Source organism: Bubalus kerabau, chromosome 15, assembly GCF_029407905.1.
Source record: "Bubalus kerabau isolate K-KA32 ecotype Philippines breed swamp buffalo chromosome 15, PCC_UOA_SB_1v2, whole genome shotgun sequence".
NCBI classification, from domain to species: domain Eukaryota; kingdom Metazoa; phylum Chordata; class Mammalia; order Artiodactyla; family Bovidae; genus Bubalus; species Bubalus kerabau.
In genome coordinates, this window is record NC_073638.1 from 64,031,710 (window position 1) to 64,052,191 (window position 20,482).

At 36.9% G+C, this 20,482-nt stretch overlaps 1 protein-coding gene across 37 annotated transcripts in view; it reads right to left on the reverse strand.

The window, feature by feature from the left end:
- The window catches only part of CCDC73 (coiled-coil domain containing 73), a 154,103-nt gene that overhangs the window by 94,640 nt on the left and 38,981 nt on the right, over positions 1-20,482 (reverse strand). For 36 of the 37 annotated variants that reach the window (XM_055549222.1, XM_055549253.1, XM_055549254.1 and 33 more), the window contains exons 2-3: positions 17,493-17,645; positions 592-663 (exon numbers count right to left, since the gene is read on the reverse strand). In XM_055549222.1, the coding sequence (XP_055405197.1) occupies positions 592-663; positions 17,493-17,630 (210 nt within the window). In that variant the 5' untranslated portion in view covers positions 17,631-17,645. Of the gene's footprint in view, positions 1-591; positions 664-17,492; positions 17,668-20,482 lie in introns of all 37 variants that reach the window. The other variant, XM_055549221.1, reaches the window with a different exon arrangement.

The window sequence follows — 20,482 nt, forward strand, 5'->3', positions numbered from 1 at the left end:
TCTATGTTCCTGTTTCAAAACTGCCTAACACTGAAAAGAAGGGCCATCTTGATTAAGCTTTCAGTTTTTAGTTGTTAAAGTTACTTTGCTGGAAAGGCAAGAGAAGCACTATCAAAAATGCTTCTATATGGATAAGGATCAAAAGAGAATCATATTTTTTAAATATTTGGTTATAATATGTAATAATAGCCTAGGAAAATATGGAACTACTCTGAGGTTACATTTCTTAAAAAATACTTTGACTCTTCTATAATACACAATGTTTTTCAGATACGAAATAATTCACAATAGTTTCCAGAGTTATCCTTTGCTATTTTCTTATTAGAAAGCATGAAAAAAAAAAAGGTTATTCTGTTTTTTGGAAGCCCAAATGTTATTAATAGTTTTTTTTTTTAACTTTACAAAATTGTATTAGTTTTGCCAAACATCAAAATGAATCTGCAATAGTTTTAGCTGTAATTTTTTGGAGACTCTGTAAAATGATGCACAATTCTCCAAATATTATATTTCGGAAATTTAAAAATTATCTTTGCAAGTAAGGATTAAAATACATTTTTAAATAAAATGATAATCAGAAGAGGAAATACTCACCTTTTGCCATTTAAGTTCTTGTGTCTCCATAATAATTTTAGCAATCTGCTCTTCATACTGAGTTTCTGCTTCCTAAGTCAAAAAGAAGAAAAATGCTAGTAAATAAGGACTTGAAAATTTCCAGTTTTGGTTCATTCTAAAGAGAAAGAGATCTAAAGAGATAAAAAAACAACATCCTCCCACCCTTACAACAAGAAAAAAAAGTTGGAAATTTTGCAAGTTAAATAGTTAAATCCATCAGAGAACTGAGGTCCCATATCAACCAAGTAATCCAAAATCTGGATTGAGACAGGCACCTACAGAGAGAAAAGAACCACAGCATTTGCTTACCTGGAACATAAGCCACTGAGTACTGATAAGAAAACTCAGCTACAAGTCCTTAATACATTTCTAAAGGCAGAGCATGGGCTGGTGTAAGAAGATGAATCTCCTGATGGCTACAGAAATAAGGAGGTTAATGCTTTCTGACAGGTTTTTCTTCCATGAAACCCACTAGGTGCTTACAGAAAAGGAAGGAAAGAATGTGAGAAAACTTTCCCCCTGTGGTACTGGTTGGAGAGGAGAAGAGCAGTCACAAGCCATCTTCCCTAAATCTACTACAGACCAAACACTTAATCTGCAGGGGAAAGGAAAATCAAAAGTACATTTAAGGACACTAGTGGAAAATCTCTGTAGCTAGGAAAAGGAATCAACCAACAACACTAAAAACTTACTTAGACAAGACTATCTTTCTTATCTCCTTGAAAGAACAAAACCGTTAATCTACAGGGGGTAGGGCAATAAAAACTGTAGCATGAGAGCACTTGTGGAAACCCACTGAAGCTGAGAGAAGGCTACAAAAATAAAACAACAGTTCTATCACTGGGGCAGGGGAAGGAATACATTCTAGGCCTACCATTAAATACGGAAAAGGGATCAGAATTCTAGTGAAGGCTTCACCTTGAGAATCACGTTCACTAAAGACTGAGGGCTTGATAGAAACATCAGAAAATGCTCCTATTCCCTATCTGACACCACCACCCAACTAATTAAGCAGTGAGATATAGCTAGAAGAGCTGCAAAGACAGACCCTCTATGGGAAGCAGCACAAAGAGACCCAAAATCAAGGGAGGAAGTCTAAAGTCAACCAGGAAGCAGTTATTTAGAAAAACTCTGATTTTGTTTAAAATATTGTAATATTCTTGAATTTGTCCACACAATAAACACAAGTATCACTAGAGAAATCTGAAGCTTCTATTGGAAACTTTGACAGGTAGACTTGAAAGAGGACTGGTTGAGTGTTAAGAGGACTGTCACCACACACACACACTCATCACACACACACACACACACACACACACACACACACACACACACACACTCACAGACAGCTCTTCTGCAAAGACTGAGAGGTTTTCTTGTTTGTTTTGCTTCCAGGTATTTTAGGCTATCTCTGTCAGACAAAGCACTAGCTGATCACTAAGCTAAGAACATGACACACGTGACAAAAACTGAAGACTTAAAATTATTTCAGAAAAGTCACTAAACAGAGACAAAAACAAGCAGCAACCCTGTAGAGAAGGAGCAATCTTATTTCCAGAGTTGTCACATACTCAAAATGCCCATTTCTCAACAAAATGTCCATTTCTCAACAAAAAATTATAAGGCATCCAGGTAAACAGAAGAGTGATTCATACACAGGAAAACAAACAAACAAACAAACAAACAATTTAATAGTAACTGTTCCTGAGCAAATGCGGACAATGGACCTAGACAGACTTTAAATCAATAATTTTAAAATATGTGCAAAATGCTAAAAGAAACCATGTACAGAAGTTCTATAGCCATTAAAAAGTTAAGGGAATGCTACAAACAAATTTATGGTCATAAATGTGACAACTTACAGAGACAGACCAATTATTCCAAAACAACAAACTACCAAACCTCAACTAAGGAGATAAACAAAATCTTCAACAGCTCGATAACCATAAATTCAAAAGCTCCTAAAAAAGAAATTTCTTTCTTAGGAAACAGCTTTTCTTTAAGTGTGAACATTTAGGCTATTCCATGCATACTAGAAATATTTATTTTTGATACTTGGTACTTAATCAAACCAAGAAACCCTCTGAAAGAGTGATTAATATTGTATTAGACAATATGAAAAACTGAACTGGGCCATTTCGTAGGAGGTGGATTATGAGTTTGAAAAGGAGAATGAAAGTACCCAGTTACAGTTTTGGCTACTTGGACAAGAGCCTGCTATATATACTACGTCCCTAAATCTGTTCAGGGTCAAGAATTGAAGAGGCCTGACCAATGCACAGTCCATCGTGTAAAACTACAGCCTGAAGCAAGTACTTTAAAAAAAGCATGTCACTTTCTAAAGGTTATAAAGAGTAAATAAACCAGCAAATTACTCCTCTTTTATTGTTTTTGTAAAAACAATAAAATCCTTGTAGTCCTAAGGCAGCTAATAAAAAATAAACACTTTAAGGTTTAGTTTTTAAAATCTTTTTTAAGGTTCTATATTCTTGGATATTTTATTGAAGTTTCATATGGGATTTCCTTACCAAATTTATCATATTTTTTTCTCATTGACAATTTAATAAGAATTTTTATTAATGATTTTTGAAAACTGCCTGAAGAATGAATAAAAGTGAAAAGTTCAAATAAAATGTAAATAATAATTTTTAATAAAAAGCAAGAAGTTATATCAAAATCCTAACATAGTAGAAGTATATTATAATGTTATCTTTCAGCAATGTGGATAACACTCATTTTCCCAGTTTTACATGTAGTTCAAAATACAGATTCTACAAATCATTATAACTGCAAAAGGGTTATGACAGCACAACTAATTTTACGGGGAACTGAAATGCTGCTTAATGTTATTTACCACATTGTATGCATGTTCAGTTGGTCAGTTATGTATGACTTTTTTGACCCCATGGACTGTAGCCCACCAGGCTCCTCTGTCCATGGGATTATCCCAGCAAGAATTACACCATTAATTACCTAGTTTCCTTCCTACTAATTTCCTTAGCAAATCATTGCCTTTTTTTTTTTTTTTTTTGGCTGCACCCCACCAAAACATCAAATGACCCAAAAATGAAGGGAAAAAAGAGACAACAGAAACAGATCTACGGGTCCATATATTCGAGTTTATAGGTATTGTTGTTATTCAGTCACTAAGTCGTGTCTAATTCTTTGCAACCCCATATACTGCATCATGCCAGGCTTCCCAGTCCTTCACTATTTCCCAGAGTTTGCTCAAACTCACACCTATTGAGTCAGTGACGCTATCCAACCATCTCATCCTTTGTTGCTCCCTTCTCCTGCCCTCAATCTTTCCCAGCATCAGGGTCTTTTTCCAACGAGTCAGCTCTTCCCATCAGGTGGTACTGAAGCTTTAGTCCAATGAATATTCAGAGGATTTCCTTTAAGACTGACTGGTTTGATCTCCTTGCTGTCCAAATAACTCTCAAGAGTCTTCTCCAGCACCACAGTTTGAAAACATCAATTCTTGCCTTCTTTACGGTCAAACTCTCACATCCATACATTACTACTGGAAAAACCATAACTTTAGCTATACGGACCTTTGTTGGCAAAGTGATGTCTCTGCTTTTTAATATGTTGTCTAGATTTGTCACAGCTTTCCTTCCAAGGAGCATGCATCTTTTAATTTCATGGCTGTAGTCACTGTCTACAGTGATTTGATTTTGGAGCCCAAGAAGATAAAATCTGTTACTGTTTCCACTTTTTCCCCATCTATTTTCCATGAAGTGGTGGGACTGGATGCCATGATCTTAGTTCTTTGAACACTGAGTTTTAAGCCAGATTTTTCACTCTCTTCTTTCACTCTTATCAGGAGCTCTTTAGTTCCTCTTTGCTTTATTCCATTAGAGTTATATCATCTGCATATCTGAGGTTGTTGATATTTCTCCCAGTAATCTTGATTCCAGCTTGTGAGTCAGCCTGGAATTTTGCATGATGTACTCTGAATATAAGTTAAATATGCAGGGTGACAATATACTCATTGACAGCCTTGATGTACTCCTTTCCCAATTTTGAACCAGTCCACTGTTCCATGTCTGATTCTAACTATTGCTTCTTGACCTGCATACAGGTTTCTCAGGAGACAGGTATGGTGGTCTGGCATTCCCATTTCTTTAAGACTTTTCCACAGTTTGTTGTTGATTCACACAGTCAAAGGCTTTAGCATAGTCAATGAAACAGAAGTAGGTGTTTTTCTGGAATTCACTTGCTTTTTCTGTGATCCAACGGATGTTGGCAACTTGATCTCTTTTTCCTCACCTTTTCTAAATCCAGCTTGTACATCTAGACATGCTCAGTTCATGTACTGCTGAAGCCTACCTTGAAGGATTTTGAGCATTACCTTGCTAGCACAGAAAATGAGCACAATTGTGCAGTAGTTTGAGTATTCTTTGGTACTGTCTGTCTTTGGGATTGGAATGAAAGCTGACCTTTTCCAGTCCTGTGGCCACTGCTGAGTTTTCCAAATTTGCTGGCATATTGGGTGTAGCACTTTCACAGCATCATCTTTTAGGATTTGAAATAGCTCAGCTGGAATTCAATCACTTACACTAGCTTTGTTCATAATAATGCTTCCTGAGGCCCACTTGACTTCACATTCCAGGATGTTTGGCTCTAGATGAGTGACCACACCATCAGAGTTCGCTGTTTAGTTGCTAAGTCATATCTGACTCTTTGTGACCCCATGGATTGTAACCCGCCAGGCTCCTCTGCCCATGGGATTCCCCAGGCAAGAACAGTGGAGTGGGTTGCCATTTCCTTCTCCAGGGAATCTTCCCAACCCAGGGACTGAACCCATGTCTCCTGCATGCAGGGAGATTCTTTACCACCTGAGCCACCAGTAAAGCTTATCTGGGTCATTAAGACCTTTTTTGTATAGCTCTTCTGTGTATTCTGCCACCACTTCTTAATATCTTCTGCTTCTCTTAGGTCCTTGATGTTTCTGTCCTTTACTGTGCCTATCTTTGTATGAAATGTTCCCTTGGTATCTCCAGTTTTCTTGAAGAAATCTCTAGTCTTTCCCATTCTATTGTTTTCCCCCATTACTTTGCATTGTTTGCTTAAGGTTTTCTTATCCCTCTTTGCTATTCTCTGCAACTCTGCATTCAGTTGGGTGTATCTTTCCCTTTCTCCCCTGCCTTTCGTTTCTCTTCTATTTTCAGCTATTCGTAAGGCCTCCTCAGACAACCATTTTGCCTTCTCACACTTCTTTTTCTTGGGGGTGGTTCTTGTCACTGCTTCCTACACAATGTTACAAACCTTCATCCATAGTTCTTCAGGCATTCTGTCTACCAGATCTAATCCCTTGAATCTATTCATCACCTCTACTGTATAATCATAGGGGATTTGATTTAAGTCATACCTGAATGGCCTAGTGGTTTTCCCTACTTTTTTCAATTTAAGCGTGAATTTTGAAATAAGAAACTCATGATCTGAGCCACAGTCAGCTCCCGATCTTGTTTTTGCTGACTCTGTAGAGTTTCTCCATCTTTGGCTGCAAAGAATATAATCAATCAGATTTAAATAGTAGCCCTCTGGTGATGTCCATGTGTACAGTCGTCTCTTGTGTTGTTGGAAGAGGGTGTTTGCTATGACCAATGTGTTCTCTTGGCAAAACTCTGTTAGCCTTTGTGCTGGTTCATTTTGTACTCCAAGGCCAAACTTGCCTGTTATTCCAGGTATCTTATGACTTCCTACTTGTGCATTCCAATCCCCTATGATGAAAAGGATATCTTTTTTTAGTGTTAGTTCTAGAAAGTCTTGTAGGTCTTCACAGAACTGTTCAACTTCAGCTTCTTTGGCCTTAGTGGTTGGGGCATAGACTTGGATTACTGTGATGTTGAATGGTTTGCCTTGGAAATGAACAGAGATCATTCTGTTGGTTTTGAGACTGCACCCAAGTACTGCATTTCAGACTCTTTTGTTGACTATAAGGGCTACCCCAATCCTTCTAAGGGATTCTTGCCCACATTAGTAGATATAATGGTCATCTGAATTAAAATCACCCATCCCTGTCCATTTTAGTTCACTGATTCCTCAAATGTCAATGTTCACTCACACCATCTCCTGCTTGACCATGTCCAATTTATCTTGATTCATGAACCTAATATTCTAGGTTTCTATGCAATACTGTTCTTTATAGCCTCAGATTTTACTTTCACCACGAGACACATCCACAGCTGAGTGTCATTTCCACTTTGGCCCAGACTCTTCATTCTTTCTGGAGCTATTTCTCTGCTCTTCCCCAGTGGCATATTGGACACCTACCAACCTGGGGGCTCATATTCTGGAGTCATATCTTTTTGCTTTTTCATACTGTTCATAGATATATATATAATATATATAGATATAGACTTTAAATATATGAAACTATATGCAAGAAACTATATGACAATATCAATTTCAGCAGAGGAATGAAAGTTATAAAAGAAGAACCAAATGAAAATATTAGGACTGAAAATATAAGAAGGAAAATTAAGAACTCAACAGATTGACCTAATCAGCAAACTATATAAACTGAAAATTCATTAACTGAAAGGAAGGGGAAAAAATAACCAGACTGAAATATGTACAGAAAAAGAAAAAGGAGAAGGAAAATGCAGACCAAAAAAATAATTATACAGAAGATTTGAACAAGATTGACAAAGTTGACCAAATTCACAGTCATTCTATATTGCACCCAAGAAACACAGAATACATATTATATTTTTTTCGAATTCATCACTGTTGGCCTATTCACCAAACTTGATTATATGCTTGACTAGAGAACAAAGTTCCACAAATATTAAGTGACTGAAATTATGTAAAGCTTATAATATGACATAAAATTATCCAAAAAAATTTTTTAAAGTTAATAGAAAGTAAAATGAAACTCTCAAATATTTGTAGAAGTAGTAGTACACATCTAAATAATGCATGGGTCAAAGAATAAATTACAATCTGAACTGAATGATAATAAAGATGTAGATAATATAGTTAATGAATCTACATAAATTTGTGGGATCCAACTAAAGGCATGCTAAGAGAAAAATTTAGTCTTAAATGCTGTACATTAGAAAAGGAAAAAAGGTGAAAACTAATCAACTAAATACCATCTTTAGAAGTTCAAGACAAAAACAACAAATTAAACAAAGTAAGGAAATAATAAAGATAAGAGTGAATAGTAATAAAACACAAAACAAACATGCAACAGAGAGAATCAAAGGGGAAAATTAATTCCTTGAAAAGAACAACATAACTGATAAACCCTGAAAAAGACTGATCCGAAATTCCTACTCATTCACAACATCTCTGCATCAGTTATTTCTTCTATGAGGCTTTCCTCACTCCCCTTAGTAAAATTAGACATTTCCTTGTCCAGACTCAGAGTATATTCTGCAATCCTTTATTATTACATGGTATTATATTCTCTAAAACCTGGCATAAGTGTTCACGAAATATATAAATGAATGATCAAATACAGTTTTTCTTGCTTATTATCTCTTTAAAATTAAAAAGAAAAGAATCATATTGATTTCTACTATAGTATTTCTTGAACTTTCAGTTTCAAAGTCTAAATTTCCTTTTACAAACTTTTTATTTTGAAATTATTTTAGACTTACAGAAGACTTATAAAGATAGTAGAGTTCATATATACCCTTTATCCAGCTTCCCTAACTTTAAATTTTATATAAGTAGGGTACATTTATCAAAGATAAGAAAATAACATTGTTACAATATTATTAATTAGACTATAAGGTTTCTTCACATTTCACTAGTTTTTCCACCAATATCTGTTTCAGGATATAATACAGGACACCATGTTATGGTTAATCATGTTTCCTTAGACTCCTCCAATCTGTAATAATTTCTCTCGTTTTTTTATGACCTTGCTCTGACAAACACTGATTGAGCTATCTTGTAGAATGTTCCACATATGGTGTTTGTCTGCTATTTTTTCATGATTAAACTAGGTTTCAAGAATACCACAGCAGTAAAGTTCCCTTCTCATCACATCATATCATGAGTACCTGATGTTCACATGAATTACTGAACCACACCAATTCTTTCTGGGGATCTTAAACTTAATCACTTAGTGAAGGTGGTATTTGCCAAGTTTCTCCACAGTAAACTTTTTCCCTTTGTATTTTCTATCTGTTAAAACTTAGTCCACAATCAAGGTGAGGGAAATTAAGTTCTACTTCCTAGAGAAAAGAATATCAAGCAATTTGTGAACATGTATAAAACCATCACAGTTAACTTACTAAACAATATGGGAAAGGTACTGCAACTATTTTATTTCTCCTTAAAGTCTCATCCACTAATTTTAGCATTCATCTATGGATCTTGCCTGCAGTAATTATTGCTGTGATGCTTTAAGGGTGGTTTCTGTTTCTCTCCTTCCTCCTACATTTATTTATTATTTTTAAATTTTATTTTATTTTTAAACTTTACAATACTGTATTAGTTCTGTCAAATATCAAAATGAATCCGCCACAGGTATACATGTGTTCCCCATCCTGAACCCTCCTCCCTCCTCCCTCCCCATACCATCCCTCTGGGTCATCCCAATGCACCAGCCCCAAGCATCCAGTATCTTGCATCAAACCTGGACTGGCGATAAAAGATTTGTCCCATCTCCCTCATTTATTTATTTTATCATTCACTTATGTTAGTAGGGTACAATGGATATTTATTTTATTCTTTGGGTTACAATCCAATACTATCATCATTTATTTTGTTGCTCTAATTCTTCCAGCTATGTTCATGGAAATTCTTTAAGGCTGGTTTCTGTACCCTTTTGACATGCTGTTTTAAGTACCTTCTTAAAGTACCTTCCAGCACTACAAGATATCCAACTCTAGAATAAACCACTTCTTCAAGGGGTCCTGGTTCCTTTTATTAGATAATGACATTTAGAACCAAAAAGTGAGTACTATAGATGGTTCCTGCTATGGGAATGTTGCTACCTCTATGCCCTTTCAGCAGAGCCAGAAAATCTATGTATATAGACTAACCAATGTGTATAAATGTCTGTATTTCTGTATCTGTTTATACTAAATGAGTTCATACTGATACCTTCAATTTTAATCCCACACCACAGAATTCATTCTAGCCTCCCCCAACACATACTTATTTGTAACTTCTTCCTTCAACAGAGAAAAAAATTCTACCCAGCTCTATAACTTGCTTAATTTGTTCAACTCTAGCATAGGTATAAGTAGTCTCAGTATTACTCCCATGAAAAATAAATCTGCCAACCAGAGAGTGTTTAATGCAAACATTTAAGCATTTTTGTCTTCAGCCTTACAGTATCAACTCAACACGACAGAGGATGAGATGGTTGGATGACATCACCAACTTAATGGACATGAGTTTGAGCAAGGTCCAGGAGTTGGTGATGGACAGGGAAGCCTGGCATGCTGCAGTCCTTGGGGTCGCAAAGAGTTGGACACGACTGAGCGACTGAACTGATCAACTCAATGTACATTCTCTAAAGTTCTTAAATCAGCTTCTTTTCCCACCCACGTCTTTCACTGAAGTAATGGTGAAACAGTTACATATATTTTCACAGTCTGCATTCCATCCTGAAATTCTCCCCACACTCTGGTTGAATTTTTATAAAGGTTGCATATAGTATAGTTCACTGTGGTGTACAGTTTTATGGATTTTGACAGAGGCATGGAGAAATGTTTCTACCATCACTGTACCATACAGAAAAATCCATCACTCCTCAAAATTCTCTTATGCATTCCATTTATAGATAATCCCTATCCCATCCTTCAACACCTGGCAACTATTGATTTGTTTCCCATCCCCATAGTCTTGCCTCTTCCAGAATGCCATACAAATGCACTGCCTAGTATGAAGACTTACATAATTACTTCTTCCACTTAGAAAAACTCGTTCAATACTCATGATATCATTTTTGAGGCTGTTTGGGGGAGAACAAAATTGTTTTAAGCACTTTAAAGTATCATGCCACTGTCTCCTGGACTGAGCAATTATTATCAAGAAGTCCACTATTAATAGTATTATTGTTCTTTTGAAAATAATGAATCTTTTCCCACTTCTGACTGCTTTTAAGATTTCCCATTTGTGCTTTCTACTATTATCACTGAATGAAAGATTCTTCAAATTCTACAGTGCTTCACAATTCTCAGAAGTTTCACATACATGATTTTGCATTGTTGTTGTTGTTCAGTCGCTAAGTCATGTCCAACTCTTTGTCACCCCATGGACCGCAGCATTCCAGGCTTCCCTGTCCTTCACTATCTCCCGGAGTTTGCTCAAATTCATGCCCATCTGGTTGGTGATGCTACCTAACCATATCATCCTCTGCCGCCCCTTCTCCTTTTACCTTCAATCTTTCCCAGCATCAGGGTCTTTCCAGTGAATTGGCTCTTTGCATCAGATGGCCAAAGTATTAGAGTTTCAGCTTCAGCATCAGTCCTTCCAATGAATAATCAAGGTTGATTTCCCTTAGGATTGACTGATTTGATCTCTTTGCAGTCCAAGGGACTCTCAAGAGTCTTCTCCAGCACCACAGTTCAAAAGCACCAATTCTTCAGCGCTCAGCCTACTTTATGATCCAACTCTCACATCTGTACATGACTACTAGAAAAACCATAGCTTTGACTACATGGACCTTTGTTGGCAAAGTGATAGCTCTGCTTTTTTAATACACTGTCTAGGTTTGTCATGGCTTTCCTTCCAAGGAGCAAGCGTCTTTTTCACATAACCTCATAATAATAATAATCACATAATTTCACATAATAATAATTTCACATAATAATCCTTTTTTTCACCTACCCCTGTATGTCCCTCCTCCTCCCTTTCCTATCCCTAGTAGTAACCACTAGTTTGTTCTCTTTATCCGTGAGTCAACTTTTCTGTTTTATTCACTTGTCTGTTGGGCTTCCCTCATAGCTCAGTTGGTAAAGAATCCACCTACAATGCAGGAGACCCCAGTTCAATTCCTGGGTCAGGAAGATCCTCTGGAGAAGGGATAGGCTACCCGCTCCAGTATTCTTGGGCTTCCCTTGTGGCTCAGCTGGTAAAGAATCTGCCTGCAATGTGGGAGACCTGGGTTCAATCCCTGGGTTGGGAAGATCCCCTGGAGAGGGAAAGGCTACCCACTCCAGTATTCTGGCCTGGAGAATTCCATGGACTATACAGTCCATGGGGTCGCAAAGAGTCAGACACGACTGAGCAACTTTCACACACATGCTAGTCTGTTGTAATTTTTAGATTCCACATTTAAGTGGCATCATATGGTATTTGACTTTCTCTTAACATTTCATTTTGCATAATGCCTTACATCTATGTTGCTGCAAACAGCAAAATTTCATTTTTCATGGATTAGTAGTATTCCATTGTGGTATTGTCGGAGAAGGCGATGGCACCCCACTCCAGTACTCTTGCCTGGAAAATCCCATGGACAGAGGAGCCTGGTAGGCTGAAGTCCATGGGGTCGCTGGGAGTCAGACACAACTGAGCGATTTCACTTTCACTTTTCACTTTCATGCATTGGAGAAGGAAATGGCAACCCACTCCAGTGTTCTTGCCTGGATAATCCCAGGGACGGGGGAGCCTGGTGGGCTGCCGTCTATGGGGTTGCACAGAGTCAGACACGACTGAAGCGACTTAGCAGCAGCAGCAGCATTGTAGTAGTATTCCAATGCAGGAGACCTGGGTTCAGTCCCTTGGTTGGGAGGATACCCTGGAGAAGGAAATGGCTACCCACTCCAGTACTCATGCCTGGAGAATTACATGAACAAAGGAGCCCGGTGGGCTACAGTCCATGGGGTCTCAAAGAGTCAGACTCAACTGAGCAACTAACATTTTCACTTTTAGTATTCCACTGTACATGTATGGACGAATGAATGGATGGATGGATATGTGTATGTGTGTGTGTGTGTGTGTATACACCACAGTTTCTTTATCCATTCATCTGCTGATGGACATTTAGATTGCTTCCACATCCTGGCAACTAAATAATGCTTCTCTGAACCCTGGGGTACATGCATCTGTTTGAATTAGCATTTGAACTCTTTCAAATATATACCCAGGAGTGCAATAGCTGGGTCATATGGTAGTCCTATTTTTAGTTCTTCAAGAAACCTCCATACTGTTATCCATTGTGGCTACGTCAATTTACATTCCCCAACAGTGCATGAGGGTTCCCTTTTTTCCACATCCTTGCCAGCATTTGTTGTTTGTGTTCTATTTGATGACAGCCATTCTGATGGGTATGAATCAGTGTGGTTTTGATTTGCATTTCCCTAATGATTAGCAACGTTGAGCATCTTTTCATGTGCCTGTTTTCCATCTGCATATCCTCCTTAGAAAAATATCTACTCAGTTCTCCTGCCTATTTTTAAACAGGTTATTTGTTTTTCTGATGTTGAGTTATATGACCTGTGTATATATTTTGGATATTAACCCCTTATTGGTCATATCACTTGCCAATATCTTCTCCTTTACAACAATGGTTAGAGTAACTTCTCTAGGAGAAAAAAGAAGAGGCCACAACTGGAAACAAGAAAATTAGGAAATGAAAAAGCTCATCAGTAAAGGGAAAGAAACAGTAAAGGTAGGAAATCATCCACATACAAAGTTAGCAGAGTGTTCAAAGACAAAAGTAGCAAAATTATTTATATCCACAATAAGCAATTAAGCGATACACAAAATAATTAGATGCAAAATATGCTATCAACAACAGCAATAATTAGGGGAGTAGAGTATAAATGTAGGGTTTTAAAAATGCATTTCAAATTAAGAGATGAGTAAATTAAAACAAGCATGAATATATATAGATTGCTATACAAAAACTTCATAGTAAACCAGAAACCAAAAATCTGTAATAGATATACACCAGAAGAAGAAATGCAAACATAACTCTATAGATAGTCATCAAATCACAAAAGAATAAAGAGGAAGAAAGGCTTATAAACCAAATCCAGAACAATTGACCAAATGTCAGTAAGAACATATATAATGATAATTACCTTAAATGTAATGAACTAAATGTTCCAACCAAAAGACACAGAGTGGCTGAATGGATACAGAAACATGACCCATATATACACCGTCTATAAAAGACTCACTTCAGATCTAAAGACACACATATAAACTCAAAGTGAGGGGATGGAAAAAGGTATTACATGCTAATGGAAGCCTAAAGAAGGCCAGAGCAGCAATACTTATATCAGACAAAACAGACTTTAAAATAAAGAGTAAGACTATTAGAAGAGACAAAGAACGATACTACATAGATCAAGAGATCAAAGAAGATATAACAAGTATAAATATATATGCACCTAATATAGATCAGATTAGACCAGATCAGTTGCTCAGTCATGTCCGACTCTTTGCGACCCCATGAATCGCAGCACGCCAGGCCTCCCTGTCCATCACCAACTCCCGGAGTTCACTCAGACTCATGTCCATCGAGTCAGTGATGCCATCCAGCCATCTCATCCTCTATCGTCCCCTTCTCCTCTTGCCCCCAATCACTCCCAGCATCAGAGTCTTTTCCAATGAGTCAACTCTTCGCATGAGGTGACTAAAGTACTGGAGTTTCAGCTTCAGCATCATTCCTTCCAAAGAAATCCCAGGGCTGATCGCCTTCAGAATGGACTGGTTGGATCTCCTTGCAGTCCAAGGGACTCTCAAGTCTTCTCCAACACCACAGTTCAAAAGCATCAATTCTTCGGCACTCAGCCTTCTTCACAGTCCAACTCTCACATCCATACATGACCACAGGAAAAACCATAGCCTTGACTAGACAAACCTTTGTTGACAAAGTAATGTCTCTGCTTTTGAATATGCTATCTAGGTTGGTCATAACTTTCCTTCCAACGAGTAAGCGTCTTTTAATTTCATGGCTGCGGTCACCATCTGCAGTGATTTTGGAGCCCAGAAAAATAAAGTCTGACACTGTTTCCACTGTTTCCCCATCTATTTCCCATGAAGTGATGGGACCAGATGCCATAATCTTTGTTTTCTGAATGTTGAGCTTTAAGCCAACTTTTTCAATCTCCACTTTCACTTTCATCAAGAGGCTTTTGAGTTCCTCTTCACTTTCTGCCATAAGGGTGGTGTCATCTGCATACCTGAGGTTATTGATATTTCTCCCGGCAATCTTGATTCCAGCTTGTGTTTCTTCCAGTCCAGCGTTTCTCATGATGTACTCTGCATATAAGTTAAATAAACGGGGTGACAATATGCAGCCTTGACGTACACCTTTCCCTATTTGGAACCAGTCTGTTGTTCCATGTCCAGTTCTAACTGTTGCTTCCTGACCTGCATACAAATTTCTAAAGAGGCAGATCAGGTGGTCTGGTATTCCCATCTCTTTCAGAATTTTCCACAGCTTACTGTGATCCACACGGTCAAAGGCTTTGGCATAGTCCATAAAGCAGAAATAGATGTTTTTCTGGAACTCTCTTGCTTTTTCCATGATCCAGCGGATGTTGGCAATTTGATCTCTGGTTCCTCTGCCTTTTCTAAAACCAGCTTGAACATCTGGAAGTTCACAGTTCACATATTGCTGAAGCCTGGCTTGGAGAATTTTGAGCATTACTTTATTAGAGTGTGAGATGAGTGCAATTGTGCGGTAGTTTGAGCATTCTTTGGCATTGCCTTTCTTTGGGATTGGAATGAAAACTGACCTTTTCCAGTCCTGTGGCCACTGCTGAGTTTTCCAAATTTGTTGGCATATTGAGTGCAGCCCTTTCACAGCATCATCTTTCAGGATTTGGAATAACTCAACTGGAATTCCATCACCTCCTCTAGCTTTGTTTGTAGTGATGCTTTCTAAGGCCCACTTGACTTCACATTCCAGGATATCTGGCTCTAGGTCAGTGATCACACCATTGTGATTATCTGGGTCGTGAAGATCTTTTTTGTACAGTTCTTCTGTGTATTCTTGCCATCTCTTCTTAATATCTTCTGCTTCTGTTAGGTCCATACCATTTCTGTCCTTTATCGAGCCCATCTTTGCATGAAATGTTCCTTTGGTATCTCTGATTTTCTTGAAGAGATCCCTAGTCTTTCCCATTCTGTTGTTTTCCTCTATTTCTTGGCATTGATCGCTGAAGAAGGCTTTCTTATCTCTTCTTGCTATTCTTTGGAACTCTGCATTCAGATGTTTATATCTTTTCTTTTCTCCTTTGGTTTTCGCTTCTCTTCTTTTCACAGCTATTTGTAAGGCCTCCCCTGACAGCCATTTTGCTTTTTTGCATTTCTTTTCCATGGGGATGGTCTTGATCCCTGTCTCCTGTACAATGTCAAGAACCTCATTCCATAGTTCATCAGGCACTCTATCTATCAGATCTAGGCCCTTAAATCTATTTAACACTTCCACTGTATAATCATAAGGGATTTGATTTAGGTCATACCTGAATGGTCTAGTGGTTTTCCCTACTTTCTTCAATTTAAGTCTGAATTTGGCAATAAGGAGTTCATGATCTGAGCCACAGTCAGCTCCTGGTCTTGTTTTTGCTGACTGTATAGAGCTTCTCCATCTTTGGCTGCAAAGAATGTAATCAATCTGATTTCGGTGTTGACCATCTGGTGATGTCCATGTATAGAGTCTTCTCTTGTGTTGTTGGAAGAGGGTGTTTGTTATGACCAGCACATCTTAGAACTAACACCCAAAAAAGATGTCCTTTTCATTATAGGGGACTGGAATGCAAAAGTAGGAAGTCAAGAAACACCTGGAGTAACAGGCAAATTTGGCCTTGGAATATGGAATGAAGCAGGGCAAAGACTAATAGTGTTTTGCCAAGAAAATGCACCTAATATAGGAATACCTCAATATGTAAGACAAATATTATCAGACATAAAAAAAGAAATCAACAGCAACACAATAATAGTAGGGGACTTTATTCGGAAAAGATACTATTTTAAGCTAGTTTTATAAAAAGTTATTTTCAATACTTACCCAAGATATCTATTTTTTAAAGCATAATTTCTTGTTTAATAGACTTTTGTTACATTGGTTGAAAGTAGCTTTATATATAGGATGAACACTGTGGTAATTAAATTTCCTTATTATGACAACAAATTTCAGTATTTTAAAATCTTAAAACAGGGTTCATAAAAATAAAACTGTTTCAGGTTATTTTTTTACTCCTACTTATACTTTATTTCCAGGAAGTCACCAAATTTTACTGATTCTCTCTACAGTAGAGAGAATCTACCCTCAGTTACACGTGAGTCCTAATTACTTCATCCCTAGATCATTATTACAACGATTAAGAATTTATTTTTTTCATCTCAGAATCTTACCAACTCAAATCTAACACAGAGGTGATAACTTGTTCTGCAAATTCAGAGTCTCAGAAATGAAATGCTTTTAAGGGTTTTTGTCCAATACAAATCTCTTGCTAAAACCAAACATCTTTTACAATTTAATACTAGATATCCCCTTACTAAAAATTTCAGGGTTATCATTTTTAAAAACAGGGATATTTTATTATTTGAAGTCAAAATACTACATATATTTATTGTCACTTAATCATGTTATTTGTTTATTTAATCATTTAATCATTTCATTAGTATCTATAAAAACTGTACTCTGAAACAGCAGTTCTTTTTTTTTTAATCAGTCACAGTATCCAACTGTAATGCTATCTATGCATTCCAAGGCACTCAATGCTAGCTAGCTTATGAAATCTCTTTTATTTTTTACCTTGGTTTATAACTTCTTTTCCACCTCCAGTTGTTGACTAAATCTGACCTTTTCTCTTTTACTCTGTTAGCGAGGCTAGATTTCTTTTTTCTAAATAAGAAGCTATTTTGTTGTCTTTTTCTCTCCTTAAGACAAAAAAATAATGAACAAAATCAAGTTCTCTGACTTAATGTTTCAAAAAGAAACTTACCCTTCTCATACGTAATTCTTCTAATGCTTCCAGTAAATTTGTTTTGAAATCTAATAGCTGAATAGAAAACAATGTCTCTGAAGAACTTTGAAGAGAGAAGGCAGATGATGCTGACTCAGTCTTAAAATCGTTCTCCATATTAACATTTATTTCCTGTAATATAAAAAGGTTTTAACTGAAAAAAATTTATTTAGGTTTTTCAAGTAAAAGCACAGTTATCGTAAAAATAAAACAATTTGTATCCCATAACCCTCCAGGTTTAACACTGAATAACAATTTCGTCATCACTGTTATTCTGATCTTGATACACAAAACACTCAGCAACAATGATCCTATTCTATTTCTCGGTGGCTGAGGCTTTTTCTTTTACCTTAGTACCCTTGAGAACAAATTTTCTGCTCCTAACCACCCAAAGACTGGGTTCCTAATGTTACAGACAAGGCTTGGCTCAGTACTAATCTGATCATACCAAGTCTGAGATAGATACTGTGCTTCTTACCTTTGTTTTGATATAAAGCATTTTGTAAGGACAGTGTGAATACTAATTAACAGAAATGCAATCTTTAAACCCAACAAAGTTGGGAAAGGGGGAATGTGATAACTGCCTTTTGCTATAAACCAAGGCATTTAAATGTGTTTCTCAACCCAGAAAAAAGTATGAATCAGGCTGCAAGAAGCTTTTCAACTTTTCATTCTAATAATTGATTCACAAGTGGCTGCAAAGAAATGTACAATGAGTCCTACGCACCATTCGCTCAGCCTCTCCTAATGTTAACATTTTGTGTAGTAACAGGACAATAAGATAACTGTGTGTCTGACACTGGTACAACTCCGAGAGCTTATGGTTATTTTACTGATTATACATACACTAGTTTGTGTATGTGTCTGTGTTTATAATTCTATGAAAGTTTATTATATATACAGCTTCATTCAACTACCACTACAATCACGATCTAGAACTGTACCATCTACATAGGCTCCCTCATGCAGCTTCTTTGTCTCCATACCCACTACACTGATCTTTTCTCTAATTTTATTATTTCCAGAATACTATATAAATGGAATCATATATCATACAACCCACTGAAACTGGACTTTTTTCACTTATAATAATTACACTGAGATTCATCCACATTGTTGTGCATATCAATAGTTCATTCCTTTCTACTGCTGAGCAATATTCCATGGTATAGACACATTATGGTTTAACCATGCACTCACTGAAAGACATCTGAGTTGTTCTCAGTTTTTGGCTCTTATGAATAAAGCTGCTATGTACATTCATGTACAAGTTTCGATATGAACAAATGTCTTCATTTCTTAGGGATAAGTGTCCCAAGAGTGTAACTGCTGGGCTGAATAAATAAATGAATGAATACTGAGTCAATTTTCAGTTTTAAAAGTCAAACTATTTTCCAGAGTGGTTATGCCATTTTACACCCTATTTGGCAATGTACAAGGCCATCCTGATAGGTATTATATTAGTAAATGTTCTTCGAAGAAAAGAGAACTAATAGAGTATATATATATAGAAAGGTTTATTTCAAGGAATTGGTTCATGTGATTAGGACATGAAATCGAAAATCTTTAGGACAGGCCAAAAGGCTGGAGACCCAGGAAAGAGGTAATATTACAACTCAAGTCCAAAGGCAATCTGGAAGCAGAATTCCTTCTTCCTTAGGGAACCTCAATCTTTTTTTCTTACAACCTTCAACTGATTAGATAAGGCCCATCCACATTATAAAGGGTAATTTGCTTTAGTCGAAGTCTACTGATTTAAATGTTGATCTCATCTAAAAACTATCTTCACAGACACAGATGTCTGATCAAGTATCTGGGTACTGTGACATAGCCAACTTGACAAAAAAATTAACCATCACAATTGTGTATGTAAGAAACTTTATAAAAGGGAAACTTCCATTCCTAAAAATAATGGGCTATGTTATTTGGACTAACAGTCCAACTATAAACAATTAACAATTCCAAATAAAATATTTTTAAAATCTTAAAAGTATCAAAGACCTAGCCAGTGGGATTGACTGATGGATTGCATGTGAGGTGAGACAAAGACAAGAGTCAAGGATAATTTTGAAGTTTTTGGCCTGAGCACCACCTGGGTGGATTGAACAGTGGAGGGAAGACTGCAGGCTGGAGCATTTGGGGAGGCAGGGCTGGCAAGTTCAGGAGTTCAGTTTTGGACATGGATTTTGGATGTTCAAATGGAGCAGACATCAAGGTAAGTGGATATGTGCTCTGGAGATGAGGAGAACTGGTTCCACAACTTGTGATGATGTGTCAAGAGATATCAGTAAGAAGAGGGCAATGGGAACTTCTTTTATCTTCAAGTTTCCCATTATTCCGTCTTAACAGAAATGCAGTATTCCATTCCATTTCAGTTTTCCATTCTATTGCTAATTCATATGTTCAGGTGAAGGCTTTTAGACAAATGGTTGTTCAGAAATAACAGTTAACACTTAAAGGAAACAAATCTTTCTTGGATAAGTAAAATCATCATCCCCATTTTTGCAGGTGAAGAAATAAAAGGAACAGAGAGGTTAGTAAACTTCCAGAGGTTTCGCAGCTAATAAGTGATGAAAGCAGATTTTGAAAACGGACACGTTGACTCCGGAGTCCCTCCCCAAACACTATATTGTACTGTTTTTGCAGTGTTTGGAAACCTAATGTTCTTCCATGTTAATGAAATCAAGATACCGTAGCTCTTTCAACTTTTCAGAGTTGACTAAAACAGAGTTCTGCATTACTAAATGATGTATGATGCTGTTTTAAATTGCCTTTATTTTAATAAAATATCAACACTTTTATTGTGTCAAGTTCCTATTAGTCTCTATAAATCAAGGTATTTTGACTATGAATTTTATGTTGTTATAGCTTAATGATGCTCACTGATTAGGTCAATAGATTTTTTTTTTTTCTTGCCTGTACCGCCCAGCATGCGGGATCTTTTAAGTTCCCTGATCAGGAATCAAACC